This window comes from Moschus berezovskii, chromosome X (assembly GCF_049115385.1).
Source record: "Moschus berezovskii isolate FMDL1 chromosome X, NW_MosBer_1.0, whole genome shotgun sequence".
Classification (NCBI taxonomy): Eukaryota; Metazoa; Chordata; class Mammalia; order Artiodactyla; family Moschidae; genus Moschus; species Moschus berezovskii.
In genome coordinates, this window is record NC_142488.1 from 115035070 (window position 1) to 115051085 (window position 16016).

Genomic DNA, 16016 nt, shown 5'->3' on the forward strand with positions numbered 1-16016 from the left:
GCAATGATATGAAGTAATGAGATAGCAGCTACTTGAAGTAACTGCTTGAAAGTTCCTGTAATTTTTTTTTGGATAGGGAAGATTTCTTAAGAATTAACATTAAAAAAATTAAGGACCGTATTTTTCTCCCCAAAAGGTTCAATTGGTACTTTCTGATTTAATTAAAACTCACACACCTATATGAACAAACAAATACGCAAATATTAATCATAAGGCATATCCAACCATTCTGGATGACTGGAAATGAACCCTGCCATTCTGGATAGTTGGAAAACTGAGACCAACAAATAAAGGGCATTTAATATATTCTTAGAGGTGTTACTTAAATAGTATAAAAACACATTTATTGTCCAAAATTTTAGTCATGGGACTTTCAGAGGCTATTTAATCCAGTTATTTAATCTATCTTTCCATCTCAAGGAAGAGCTAAATATTTATTTGTCATCAGTATCATCTTAATCCTACCAAGGAGCCTCCCCCTTCTACTCCCTAAAGAGACAATCATAAAGATATACTGAAGTCACATTGGGTCTTTCATTTTTGATTCTCACATAGATGCACATTTTAAAAGAAATGTTCATAGGTCAAAACAGATTCAGGAACATCTTCTACACCTTTTGTATCTATATATACCACAGATATTGAAATTTGATAATCCATTATTTCATTACTATTTAATTGATCCATTCATTAAACATTTTTTACTCCCCTGAGGTAAACTTGAGGCCACAAAAAATGCTTGATAATTAAACATTCAATTGTTTTTTTAAAATAAAGCTGTATATTATTAAGGGAGGAAACTTATTGTGGCTCAACACTGAGTCAGCAACTTTACTTTCATAGGTTGTTAAAGTATTTTCTGAACATATCATTTGAATCAGTGTATCAATTGAGAAATTTCTATTACTACACCTTCAATCCTTTTTGTAAATAAGCAGACCAACTAGGTTTACACTCTGGCTTGATCATTTACTTTCTATATGATCTTGAGCATTTTATTTAACTTCTCGGTGCCTCAGTTTCCTAATTTCTACAGTAGAGTTAATAGTAGTTTCTACCTCATGGAGATTAGATGAAATAATTCACATAAAGGACTCAGTACAGTGCCTTGTACATCGTAAACACAAGACAAGTGAGCTGATATTATTAGTAATTATATTTGGCACCAAACTATGGACTCTGGGAATTCCTTGGTGGTCCAGTGGTTAAGACTCTGCATTTCCAATGCAGCGTGTGTGGGTCTGATCCCTGGTTGGGGAACTAGGATCCCACATGCTGTGTGGCATGGCCAAAAACAAACATAAATAGACTCTGGGTCACACTTAATACGTAACGAGAAAGCAATATAGACAGGATATAATTAAGTGCTGGATTGAATGGTGCATATGATAAACACCATGGTAGAATAGGGTGGTGGATGTCAGGCACCATGGAAGATGCAGTTTGAGTTGGAACTTAAATGATGGACTGAAAATGATGGATGTAGAGGATGAGTCTTGAAAAAAAAGATGAGTCTTGGTGAACCATGAAAGGCAAGTTAATAGTTGATCAGTGTACCATTTAATTGAAAATTTTACTCTGGCCTCCCAAACAAAAATTTTAATTTAGATAGGAAGGAACAGTCTCTTCAGAAAATGGTCTGTTATCCTTGGGGTGTGTGTGTGTAAATGTGTGTTGACAGAGTGGTGATTGGTGTAGTTTATCATCTCTCAAGTAGTTCACATGAATTATCTTGTTAAATACTTATAACAACCCTATTAGACAGTTATTATTATCAGCCCCATTTTGAAGATAAGGAAACTGAAGCACAGAGATAGCAAGAAACTATTCCCAAACCCAACAACTAGAAGTACCTAGCAGAGCTCATATTTGAATCCAGAAATTCTGACTTCAAAGCCCTGTGCTCTTAATGAGAAAGTCGTTTCTACTTAAAATTCATAAGGTCTTATAACTTTTCAAGGCAAACTGTTAGCTAGAACAATAAAAGAGGACACTTTTATGCCCAATTTTGTGCTTAAATGATGATTGTAACCTTATTGTTTTAAGCCCTATGTACTCAAATGACAAGGTATGTAATTGTCTAGGCACAAGTAGAAACCTCGAGGAGTTAAATTTAATAACCTACTTCATTTTAAGTTAATATAAAGAAATTAGAAATAATCTTTTCCTGTCAATTTCATGTTTTCTTGATTAGAAAGTAAGAGGAAAGTGAGGATTTATTGTTTTAGGCTCATTCAGAAGTGATCTGGGTTGTTTTGAGGCTGATTGTACAGTGTATTAGATGACTTTGTTTGCTAGACTAAAATAGAAGTGGTTACCCCGAGGCCTCAGAGTCACATATGGCTTTTTAAAACATGTGCAGCTCTTGAATTAAATATAAAATTTATACTGTGAATTGTCTTGATGCTGTGCCCTTTGAAAGATATAAAGTGTTACTAAAAGGTAAAGACACAAGAGGGAGCCCTAAATAACTAAGAATAAAGAAAACTACCTCATAGTGTGTGTAGTGCAAGCTACATCAGCATCTGATAGTTTAGACATTGGCACATGGATTTTATACAGCATAATAAATGCCATAGGTATGGGAGGTAGCATGGTTGTAACAATTAAGAAAAGAGAAACTGAAGTCATATAGCCTTGAATTAGAACCTTGGTTCTGTCACTTTTGAGCTGTGTGATCTTGGAAAAGTCACTTACCATTTTCACTCCAAGCATTAGTCTTTCCATTTAATAATTGGGAAAATATTACCTATACCTTATAGCATTATTGTGAATAAGAAATGACATATAATACATACAAAGAGTTTGGAGTATTGCCTGGTTACAGTAAATATTCAATGAATTGAGATTGAAAACATAGTATTACGTTATATTGTTTAAACCAAGGATTCTTAACTTCCCCTTTTGGCCAGATTGGTCATCACTGTGCTAGAGGCCGGGATATTCCTTTCTTATATGAACATTTAATAAATGACTCACCTCCATCATTGTCCAAGTTATCTCCACAAAGCATTTCCATGACAACATTGCAGCCTGTCCCACTCCAACCCACCTGACACACACAGTGCCAACCATTTTGATCCAGGGTACATCGCCCATTTCCAAAGCAGAGCCCTGGGCAGCCATCTGAAAAGACAGCAGTGAGTAACAAATTCAGAGACATCAGAATGGGATTGGCCAATGATGATGTATCTGCCCATAGGGAAAAATTGAATCATCTGGTGAGATGTTGAGATGAGGTGTTAAATAAATGGAAGAGGGGCTTGCTTGCTTATACCGCCTTCCCAGGGAACTTGTTATCCCTTACTCCGCTGTGCTTTTCCTTAGAGAGCCAATTAAACATTATTAATGCTAACCCCAATTCCCAACCTCTGATTCAGATAGGATAAAAACTATGATGGGGACAAGAAATGCGTTTTGTTTCTTTTCAAAAAAGGTATCTCCTCATTTCAATCAAAACTGGATGGATGATATTGTATCCAGTTATGTGGAAAAGGTGGGAAAAGACAGCCATCTCTAGGAAGAGACACTTTTCCTAACTACTGCCACTTTGTGCTGATTTTTCCCTAGTGATACCTTGCTTTAGGACTTAGGTATGTTGGTATACAATTCAGGTCATACCATTAATTGCCCATATGGTGCCTTAGAAATATGCTGCACTTGCTTTACATCATTTCAGCTTTTCTCATCAAGATTATTATCGATCTGAGAGCTAAGGATTGATTTTTTTAACTTATCTGGTATTTCTCTCAGAAACTAACATAATAGTATACCTATTGTCAGTGCTCAACAAATGTTGGTGGAATTCATGCATGCCAAACTTAGACTTTCAGAATTCTAGGGATAACTGAATGAATATAGTCAAGAGGAAATCATTATGCTTAAATGACTTCTATCCATTGGGAACCCTAACCACAAACATTGATGACGCTCTCTCTTCAGACATTTAGTTTCTCAGGGGTGACCTACTCTCTGTACCAGTGGTTCAGAGATAGGCTATCCCCAAGGACAACTCTGCATGTCCCAACTGCTCACTGGGCAGATGAATAGAGAGAGAAATAAAGGCATATGGCTTCTGGAAATTTCCCCAGTAGCAGTTCAGGACAAGATCTAGATTTTACAAGATCTAGATAGTCCAATGAATGTTCTTTTCATTTCTGTGTTTGAAAGAAAATTCCAGAAGTATAAAAAGCAAAAGAATGCTGTTTTTAATCTGTAGAAGCAACCTAGTATTTTTTACAAATGGTTTTTCTAGCAACTGTCAACAACAGAGGAAGAAAAAAAATGACAGATGGCTGTTAAAAGATATGAAAAGATTATATATATATATATGTTCATCACAAAATAGTATAGGATGAACATATAAGATCAAGAAAGAAATTTATCTAGTTCCAGTCTCAGGCACATACAAAGGAAAAAGAGAAACTAGGAATAATTTGAATGGGACATTTTCCACCTTCTGAGGCTGAGGTAATGAAAGGCACCAGGGTATCTCACAGAAAAACTCTTGTAGTCTCTATCAAATGCAGATCCCTGGGGGGATGGATGATGAGGTACTAATGGGAATAATTCTGCCCTTGTAAGGATACTGTACATGGACATAAAGCTATATTGTTATGTTAAATAAAAAGTTCAGCTGTTTACCTAAACCTAGTTTATTTAATAATTACTTCTCTGTCAATAGGAACAGACACACACACACAACTCAACATAAAGACAAAGAAAAATAATTCTTAAAACTGCTTAATGATCTATTAAACTCTATGGTAAAAAAATCCACATTGATATTGGGAAAGCAAATTATTTTTAAGTCTATTATAGCATGAACCTGGCAACATTACACTTAAGATTGCCAAAATTAAAAACAATAACACCACCACCACCACCAAAACCCACCAGCAATTCCTTTCCCACATGCATATTCTCTGTTTAAAATAATTTTCTCTTATAAAACTAGAGAGAACAAGCTTACCTCGGACAGCATCTAAGTAGTGAGCTAAAAAGGGGGAAAAGAGTGACGGAATGAATTTCTGGGAGACCAAAGCTATACAACAAGTACTAATGGTTTACCATTTGTTGCCTGGGAGGAGAACAGAAAACTGTGAACACTGAAATGCCTGCAGCTCAAAAGTTGGTACACTGGCCTGTGTACTTTGTGAATAATATTTTGTTTGGGAAAGATATTAATGGCTTTTCTGCAAGGAACTCTATTAGGCTTACTAAAAATGTGTCACATTTCATTAAAAGTATAAGAACTGCATTTTTGTATTTCAGTAGTAACTTTCATGAGAGAGCACTAGCTTGAACTTCTTATTACTAATATCTTTAGAAGGGGGTTCTGGAGTAACCACTTTGGTAATCATCACAATATTTGAATCCTCCTATGTGAAGGCAATAAACTTACTCTAGTGCAGGAATGTAATTACTTAAGCTGCATCTGAATCTCACCCCTCACCACCTTTCTAATGAATTTTAAATATTTTCCACACTCATAGAACAAGACTTACTGTACCTTTAGCAGAGTAATAATACAGTTTATTCAAATTATGTTATATATATTATACATTATTTTGGAAGGTTCAAACCATTATAACAAAATACTTTCATCTAGAAATGAAAGCTGTAGTATAGTCTAGTGGGGAAAAAGAGCTCACAAACAATAAACTGGGTATCTGAAGGCTCACGCTTGCTTTTGCACTGTATGAATTTTCTATGTGTTCATAGAATGACACCGGAACATTGTGTGACCCACTTTCCTTAGCTGAACAATAGGAATCGTACTTGTCCCTCTCTATACACGGGAAACCTTTGTGGCAGATGCATGTATGTGTCAAGGGCTATAAATTTTTTTTAATTAAGTATTTTATAATCGAAACATTAATTAGTGTTTTTTTAATGATGTGAAGACCACATGGTACATTAACTATGACAGACTTTTTCATACGCACAGACTGTTCTCCCAGGCAGTATCCTAAAAATTTGTGAAATTGGTGATGAGGGATGAGACAGCACGGACGCTTTGTTACAAAGTATCTATATTACCCAATAAACAATTCAACACAGATGTTCTTTTGATGGTAGGTCAGGAGTGTCTGCCTTAATCATTAAAGATAGCCCTTAATGATATTGAATGGCCGCTGATAAAGTAGCCCCGTTTAATGAAATGGGACTTAGAGGCAATCTTAAGTACTTTCAACCAAAACAGTTCATACTTTTCAAAAGGAAAAATGGCCAGTGAATGCTACCTTTACAACAAAAGCACTTCTCTTATTAACTAATGACACTATTCTAATGTATCATCTTTCATTTGAGTAACTCAAAACATTTGAAAGCAGAAAATACAAAGAATACCAAAGAAATGAAAAAGAAAATTGCACAAAAGTAAATAAAATATTATCCTCAAAACAGGAAACCTCCTAGCTAAAGAAACTTTCAAACTTATGGCCAACCCTCCTTCTTCTCTCCTCCCATCTCAAAGTCTACAGAAACCCTGGTGACTCAGTTAATCCAATGTACTTTGTTTCAAATACTTACCAATTGTGCAGTGGTCGCCCTCCCATCCAGGGCTGCACTCACATTTTCCATCTTTGCACTGGCCATGGTCAGCACAGTGAGAATGACAGGAGCGTTCTTCACACGTTGGTCCAACCCAACCTTCTTCACATTGGCAAATTCCCCTTGAACAGACTCCATGGCTACCACACTCCATGGTACACAGCTCTGTGGGGAATTTAAAGAATATATATTTACATATTTTATTACAACCAAAATCTACTCTTTCAAAGACATATTACAATGACCAAAATTTCAGTCTATATCTATATTCAAAAGGTCACAAAGACTTCTAGCATGTGAGTGAATGTACAAAGAATTCTATTAAAAAAGGTAATTATGTCTCTATGTATAAAATAAACTCTAAATTATATTGCTTTTGAGGAGTCCAAAAAATGAAAATAGCATTCAAGGCTCAGAAATGAAGTCAGTGGCAAACAAATGTCAAGTGGTTTTCACTAAAAGTTCATTAGGACCACAGAAATTTTGTTGCAGAGATTTTTGTGATGATATAAGAAATCACTGGGGAAAACACACATAGTAAAATAGTATCCTAACTTCATTCGAAAAGACAGGTTTTACAATCAGAAAGGTGATAACTTTCTAACACAATTCATAATACACAAGAGGTAAAGCTGCCAATGATGGTAATCAACTGGTTTCCCTGATCATACTAACAATATTTGCATTTAAGTATTTAGAATGACTTTTGATTGATTATTATACATCTTATCTCAAAATGTCATTCAATATTTAGTCAATGTAATCAATATGTATTACCAGTTCTGTCCAGTTTCTCTCTTCTGTCTCATTGACTTATTGTTTGAGGCACACTGAATATTAATAAAATCATGACAGTAGAAAGCCAAAATAAAAGTTTGGTTAGACTGTTTCTTGATGAAACTCCCTTGCTGGAGGGGCAGAAAGGATATAAAAGCCTGTCAAAAGAATGCTATAGGTTTGGGGTGAATGAAAAATAGAATATTTTGGAATCCAAGTGAGCTTTATTACTATCTGGATCCATATATGCACTAATTCATTCACAAGTATTCTTTGAGGGTCAAGGTATCATAGAAAGAGTAATGGGCTTAGGAAAAGAATTCTGCATAAAATCTGTGTACAGGTTGGCAAACAGTAACATGTTTTCTTAATCTCTGCTTGTGTAACTACACAATGGAAGTAATAATATTTATACATGACAGGGCCATTGGGCAGTTTGAGATATATCTTGGAGGTAGAACCAATACGAATTTCTTAAGAGTGGATATAGGAAATGAAGGAAAAGGAAAACATACAAGACTTGGCATAAACAAAGGGGTGGATAATGCTGCCACTAAAAAAATGGGAAAAGATGAAAGATCAAACAAATTAACTTTGAGATGACATAGAGATAGCCAATATCAATTAAGCAGTAAGATATATGAATTTGATAGGACCAAGCAAGAGATGTGAAACTGGCGACCATTAGCAAATAGGTGGTATTTAGCATCTAGGTTTGAGACATCATGATATCCTCTAAGGAATGAGTTCTTTGGAGTTCCATTATTTAAAGATAAAATAGAAAAAGAGGAACCATCAAAGCAGACTGGGAAGGAGAGGATAGTGAGTGATAGGAAGAAATTCAGTAGATTGTGGTGTGGTAGTGGTGATTTAGTCACTAACTCATGTCCAATTCTTGCAATTCCATGGACTGTAGCCCACCAGGCTTCTCTGTCCATGGGATTTCCCAGGCAAGAATGCTGGAGTAGGTTGCCAGTTCCTTCTTCAGTGGATCTTCCCAACCAAGAGATTGAACTCACATCCTCTGCACTACAAGTGGGTTCTTTACTGCTGAGCCACCAGGGAAGCAGCTAAAGTCAAAAGAGGACAATATTTTAAGAAAAAGGGGATAGTTGTGATGGGGATAGAGTAAGGGGATAAAGTAGGTAATTAAGTAGTTAACCCAAAGAAAAAAGTATAGGAGACCCTATTAATTTAACTCCATAAACTTAATGATCACTCAAGAAAGTAGGTTTGCTAAACCACAAAACCAACCAGGCTTGTTTAGCAATAAAACTATGCAACAGTAGCATGTGACATGCCCCCAAACAATAAAATAATTGTGGCATGAGACCCACATCCTGCCTAGTGAGTTCAGTAAGTTAATGATTTCTAGGACATGCTCCTCTGCATGCACTAAAAACAAAAACATAAGGAAAAGGTGACATTTACTAAAACCTGAGATGATTTACCATTTTTAACACAAGTTACCGCCTTTATGCTTATTTCCATAGCACCATGATAGTCCTGGCTTGACTAGGTAGGGAGGGACAAGAATACTCCCTCACCAAACATGGAGGTTTGTTTGTTACTCCTTGGAAGGAAAGTTATGACCAACCTAGATAGTATATTAAAAAGCAGAGACATTACTTTGCCAACCAAGGTCCGTCTAGTCAAGGCAATGGTTTTTCCCGTGGTCATGTATGGATGTGAGAGTTGGACTGTGAGGAAGGCTGATCGCCGAAGAATCAATGCTTTTGAACTGTGGTGTTGGAGAAGACTCTTGAGAGTCCCTTATACTGCAAGGAGATCCAACCAGTCCATATTAAAGGAGATCAATCCTGGGTATTCATTGGAGGGACTGATGCTAAAACTGAAACTGCAATACTTTGGCCACCTCATGCGTCGAGTTGACTCACTGGAAAAGACTCTGATGCTGGGAAAGGTTGGGGGCGGGAGGAGAAGGGGACGACGGAGAATGAGATGGCTGGATGGCATCACCGACTCTGTGGACATGAGTTTGAGTGTACTCCAGGAGTTGGTGATGGACAGGGAGGCCTGGCGTGCTGTAATTCATGGGGTCGCGGAGAGTTGGACACGACTGAGCGACTGAACTGAACTGAACTGAATCTCACTCATAAATATAGATGTAAAAACTCTTAAACAAAACATTAACACAGCAAAACTAGTATTACATAACAGGAAATCATATAATTACCCATTTGCATTTATTCTAGAAAAACAAGATTGTTTTAAACTTTGAAAATCAATAATTGTAATTCATAATATATATAGAGTAAAAGATGAAACTCATACGATCATCTTCATAAATACATCATGAGTATTTGATAAAACACTAAACATTTGTTCATGATAAAAATAGCAAACTAAGACTAAAAGCAACTTTAACCAATAAAGTTACAAAAACCCTCACAGCAAAAACATTATTTAATTGTGAGATGTTGAAATCTTTCCTTCTATTACTGACAATGAGCAAAGATGCCTATGATCATCACTTCTATACAACATAATTCTTGAGGTCCTAGCCAGTGCAATAATGTAAGAAAAGGAAAAAAAAAGTATCAAAATTGAAAAGGAACAAACAATTATTATTCAAGGATAGTATGATTGTGCATATACAAACTACAAACAGAATCTGTATAGATAAATTATTAGAATTAATATGCTTAATAATAATTTTAACACAATATTTGTAAGCCCTATACTGGAAAATTATTAACATTTGTGAGATAAACTAGAGGAAAAACTGGATAAATGGAAAGCTATAACATGTTAATGAACTGAAAAACTCAAAACTAAAGATGCCAATTTCCCCCAAATTTGCCTGCAGATTCAATACACCCCCAATCAACATCTCAGCAGTTGTATGTGTGTGTTTGTACGTTTATGTGTATATTGATCAGTCAAAGAAAGGAGCAGAATAAGGTGAAAAGACGAACTCTAGCTGATAGGAAGACATTATAAAGCTATGTTAATTTAGACAGTGGGCATTGGTACAATGGCAAATAGACCAATCAGAGTAAATAGAGTCCTAAAACAGATCCATACATATAAGGATACTTGATTTATGGTAAAGGTGGTATTGTAGTCAAGTGAGAAATGACTACTGTTTTAAATGGTTCTGGGAATCTGAATATCGTTTAAGAAAAATTTCATCTCTACTGAATCCTAGATACAAAATCAATTCCAGATAAAATGTACCAAAAATAAATTGACAAAGCTTCTAGAATGCAACATTAAGAAACAATTTCATGATCTTTAGGGTACAAAAATTTTTTAAAAACTGTACACAAAATGCTAACCATAAAGATAAAAGATAAAATTGGATGATATCAAAATTAACTTCTTTTAATCAAAAGATAGAGTAAAAACATGCTGTCAGTGGTAGAATATATTCTACCACAGGTGTTTCCTATCTGGATAATTCACTAAGTTGTACACCTAGGACTTTTGTCCTTTTCTGTATGTGTATTATGTTTTAATGAAATGTTAAGAAGTTAAAGATAATACTCAAAAGAACATAAGCAGAATATATAATTTCCTAACCAGAAATAGAGGAACAAGAGTGAAGATAACCTAGGTAATCAGAGAAAAGGTAGAAAAAGGGTAAAAGTCAATAAAAAAATAAATGATGTAAATAGGAGACACAGAAAAAGATTATAGGCTATAAATTCAAACATGTCAGTAATCTTAGTAAATAAAAACAAACTGAACTTGCAGTTTAAAAGAGTGAGACTCTGGAACTGAGTGAAACAGAAAAACTAGTTTTGTTCTTTCTGTTAATAAGAGGTGTGCTGAAACATATTAATACAGAAAAGTTATCAATAAGAGAAAAAAAGCATTGTAGTAAAGTACCAAGAAAACTGTGGTAGCTACAATATTATCAGATGAAATAGATTTCAAGGTGTAAAGATCATTATGGATAGAGTTATTATATAATGATACAAGGATTAATTCACCAGGAAGAGGTAAAAATTGTGATCCTGTAAGAAAATGTACTTCAATATAGATAAAGCAAACCTTGACATACTTGTAATAAGACAAATTGAAAATTTCACCATCAGGAATAAAAAGATAAAAAATTAATGAGGATGTAGAAAAGTTGAATAGTACAATTAACAACTTTAATATAATGAACATGTGTAGAACCCCAAAGCTATGACTATAAATACACATTCTTTTCAAGAACAGACAGAATACCCAGAAAACAAACAATTATTAGTTTACAAAGGAAAGCTCAACAAATGGCAAATATTCTACACCATACAGATCATGTTACTTCAGCAAAAATGCACTAAAATTAGAAATCAGTGAACAAAAAGCAAAAGTAAAAATGCAGAAAAGTGCTCCTTAAAAATATACTTTAAAATAAATCATGAATCACATAAAAATTATATTGGAAATTAGGAACTGGGTAACAATGAAAATACTATTTATAAAAACTTGTGGGATGTAGGTTAGATAGTAACTTAGAGGAAATTTATATCTTTTCATACATTTAGTAGAAAAGAACAATTGAAAATTAATGAATAAGCATCCAACTCAAGGAGTAAGAAAAAAGATTACAAATAAGTAGAAGGGAGGAAACAATAATAGTAAGAGCTAAAAGTTAATGAAGGGAGAAACAAAGAAACAACAGAGAAGATGAACAAAACCAAAATTTGTGTCTTTGACATGAATAATAAAGTAGAGAAAGCTTTGACAAAATAGAATAAGAAAAAAAGAAAGGAAATGATAAAAATAAACATTAAAGTTTAAAATATAAAAGTAAATGAGAAAGTACTATAAACAATTTTATAACAGTAAGTTTGAAATCTTAGGTGAAGTAGATGATTTTTCAAGAAAAAATGGATTTGAGAAGAAACCGAAAGCCTAGATAGATCTTAAAGACATTGAAAATGGCCCAGATGATTTTACAGGTGTATTTAGCCAAACTTCTAAGAGACAGGTAATCTCTATTTTAAGTCATACCAGAGAACATGAAAAGAGAGAAGACTTCCTGAACTGTTTTATGAGACTACTATAATCTGGTTCCAAAGTAAGGTGAGAAAAGAAGAAAGGACTTTTTTGTAGCCTCATCTCACTTATAAAGATGGATGCAAAAATATTTAATAAAAGATCTGGAAATCAAACCAGATACACACAAATATAAGAAATTACAACAAAGTAGGCATGAATGCTAGGATGGTTTAACTTTTGAAAATCTATTAATATAATTCATCATTGAATTAATCCATTTCACTTTAATCTCATTTCATAATGGATTAAAGAAAAACTATCATCTTATATACAGAAATAGTATTATATAATATTTATATATAGTTATACACATATTTATAATATAGTTCCTATTTATGATGCAATCTCTTAGCACAATAGGAATAGATGGGAATTTACCAAATATGATAAAGGTGATTTACCAAAACCCTAAAATAAGCGTCAAACTTAGTAATAACATAGTTCCTGTAAAGTCAGAAGTACCACAATTAACTACTGCTTCTAATTCAGTATGGTACTGGATAACTTAGCTAGCACAATAAAGCAACCAAAATATAAAATGTTTAATGCCTGTAGTAAAGTGTTAGTTGCTCAGTCATGCCCAACTCTTTGTGACCCCATGGACTGAAGCCCACCAGGCTTCTCTGTTCATGGGATTTTCCAGGCAAGGATACTGGAGTGGGTTGCCATTTCCTTCTCCAATGCCTATAGAGGAAGACACAAAACTGAATATACAGGTAAACAGTGAAAACAGGAAGAGAGGATAGCAAAGTTACTGTTAATAGGATCAACAGAAAAAAATCAGCAGCATGGTTATATATCAGGCACAGCTAACCATAAATAGAACATACAATTTTTTTTAAAAAAGATCCCATTCATAATAATAACATATCTTGCAAAAAAAGGTTCAATGTCCTTTCATGCAAGAATTTAAAACTTTTTGAATTGAAGGACACATACAAAGACTCAATCAATGGAGAGATATACTATACTCATGGCTCACAAACCTCAATATCATTAAGATGTTAATTTTCCTCTACTAGTTCTGTAAATTCAATGTAATTACCGTCAATATTCCAATAACCTTTTTCATAGAGCTTGAAAACCTGACCTTAAAATTCATATGAAACAGAAAAGACTAAGAATATTTCAAAGTATATTCATTGATATGTGCATGTGTGTGTGTGTCCAACCTAAGTGTACATCAATAGGAAAGTGGATATATTAATTTTGGTGTGTTCATATGATGCAAAAAACAAAAAAACAGAAGTTGAACATAGTAGAGGTACAAAATTGATAAACCTTAAAAACATAATGCTAATGGAAGAAAGCAAGTTATACATATGAAATTTAAATATATGCAGACCAAGATATTTTTACGGATATATACTTATTTGCAAAGAACTTCCAGATGTTCAAGCTGGATTTAGAAAAGGCAGAGGAACCAGAAATCAAATCGCCAACATCTGTTGTATCCTGGGAAAAGCAAGAGAGTTCCAGAAAAACATCTACTTCTGCTTTATTGACTACGCCAAAGCCTTTGACTGTGTTCAGTTCAGTTCTGTTCAGTTGCTCAGTTGTGTCCGACTCTCCGCGAACCCATGAATCACAGCACGCCAGGCCTCCCTGTCCATCACCAACTCCCGGAGTTCACTCAAACTCATGTCCACAGAGTCGGTGATGCCATCCAGCCATCTCATTCTCTGTCGTCCCCTTCTCCTCCCGCCCCCAACCTTTCCTAGCATCAGAGTCTTTTCCAGTGAGTCAACTCATCGCATGAGGTGGCCAAAGTATTGCAGTTTCAGTTTTAGCATCAGTCCTTCCAATGAACACCCAGGATTGATCTCCTTTAGAATGGACTGGTTGGATCTCCTTGCAGTCCAAGGGACTCTCAAGAGTCTTCTCCAGCACCACAGTTCAAAAGCATCGATTCTTCGGTGATCAGCTTTCTTCAGAGTCCAACTCTCACATCCATACATGACCATGGGAAAAACCATAGCCTTGACTAGACGGACCTTGGTTGGCAAAGTGATGTCTCTGCTTTTTAATATACTATCTAGGTTGGTCATAACTTTCCTTCCAAGGAGTAAGCGTCTTTTAATTTCATGGCTGCAATCAGCATCTGCAGTGATTTTGGAGCCCCCAAAAATAAAGTCTGACACTGTTTCCACTGTTTTTCCATCTATTTCCCATGAAGTGATGGGACCAGATGCCATGATCTTTGTTTTCTGAATGTTGAGCTTCAAGCCAACCTTTTCACTCTCCTCTTTCACTTTCATCAAGAGGCTTTTGAGTTCTTCTTCACTTTCTGCCATAAGGGTAGTGTCATCTGCATATGTGAGGTTATTGATATTTCTCCCAGCAATCTTGGATCACAATAAACTGTCGAAAATTCTGAAAGAGATGGGAATACCAGACCACCTGACCTGCCTCTTGAGAAACCTGTATGCAGGTCAGGAAGCAACAGTCAGAACTGTACATGGAACAACAGACTGGTTCCAGATAGGAAAAGGAGTACATCAAGGCTGTATATTGTCACCTTGCTTATTTAACTTCTATGCAGAGTACATCATGAGGAACGCTGGGCTGGAAGAAGCACAAGCTGGAATCCAGTCCCATCACTGTATTGCAAATAGATGGGGAAACAGTGGAAACAGTGGCTGACTTTATTTTGGGGGGGCTCCAAAATCACTGCAGATGGTGACTGCGGCTATGAAATTAAAAGACACTTGTTCCTTGGAAGAAAAGCTATGACCAACCCAGACAGCATATTAACAAGGAGAGATATCACTTTGCCAACAAAAGTCCGTCTAGTCAAAGCTATGGTTTTTCCAGTAGTCATGTATGGATGTGAGAATTGGACCATAAAGAAGGCTGAGCACTGAAGAATTGATGTTTTTGAACTGTGGTGTTGGAGAAGACTCTTGAGAGTCCCTGGACTGCAAGAAGATCCAACCAGTCCATCCTAGAGGAAATCAGTCCTGAATATTTACTGGAAGGACTGATGCTGAAGCTGAAACTCCAATACTTTGGCCACCTGATGTGAAGAGCTGACTCATTGGAAAAGACCCTTATGCTGGGAAAGATTGAAGGCAGGAGGAGAAGGGGACGACAGAGGATGAGATTGTTGGATGGCATCACCGACTCAATGGACATGAGTTTCAGTAAATTCCAGGAGTTGGTGATGGACAGGGAGGCCTGGCATGCTGCAGTCCATGGGATCACAAAGAGTTGGACACAACTGAGTGACTGAACTGAACTGAAAATGTTATCAACAATAAAAAAAGAGAGAAATGACCGTCTTTAGGGCCCACTCTGTTGAATAAATAAGTGGTTTTTCTTGTTGTCATTTAGGCACTCTGTCATGTCCGACTCTTTTGCAACCCCATGGACTGCAGCCCATCAGACTCCTCTGTTCGTGGGATTTCCCAGGCAAGAATACCGGCATGGGTTGCCATTTCCTTATCCAGGAGATCTTTCCAACACAGGGATCGAACCTGTGTTTCCTGCATTGGCAGGCAGATTCTTTACCACTGAGCCACCAGGGAAGTCAACGTAAATAAGTGGAGATGTGGCTTAACTTCAGCGCTTAATCCCTCTCCCCAGAGACATAAGCCACAACTCTTAATCTGATTGACAGTTTCAGTCCCACAAGGATCCAGGTGAGAAGCAATGTTTGCTTGATG

The 16016-nt window shown here is 35.7% G+C and overlaps 1 protein-coding gene across 1 annotated transcript in view; it reads right to left on the reverse strand.

Moving 5' to 3' along the window:
* TENM1 (teneurin transmembrane protein 1) overlaps positions 1-16016 on the reverse strand; it is a 448997-nt gene that overhangs the window by 201505 nt on the left and 231476 nt on the right. The window contains exons 10-11 of the mRNA XM_088834344.1: positions 6535-6720; positions 2980-3126 (exon numbers count right to left, since the gene is read on the reverse strand). Of these exons, the coding sequence (XP_088690470.1) occupies positions 2980-3126; positions 6535-6720 (333 nt within the window). The remainder of the gene's footprint in view (positions 1-2979; positions 3127-6534; positions 6721-16016) is intronic.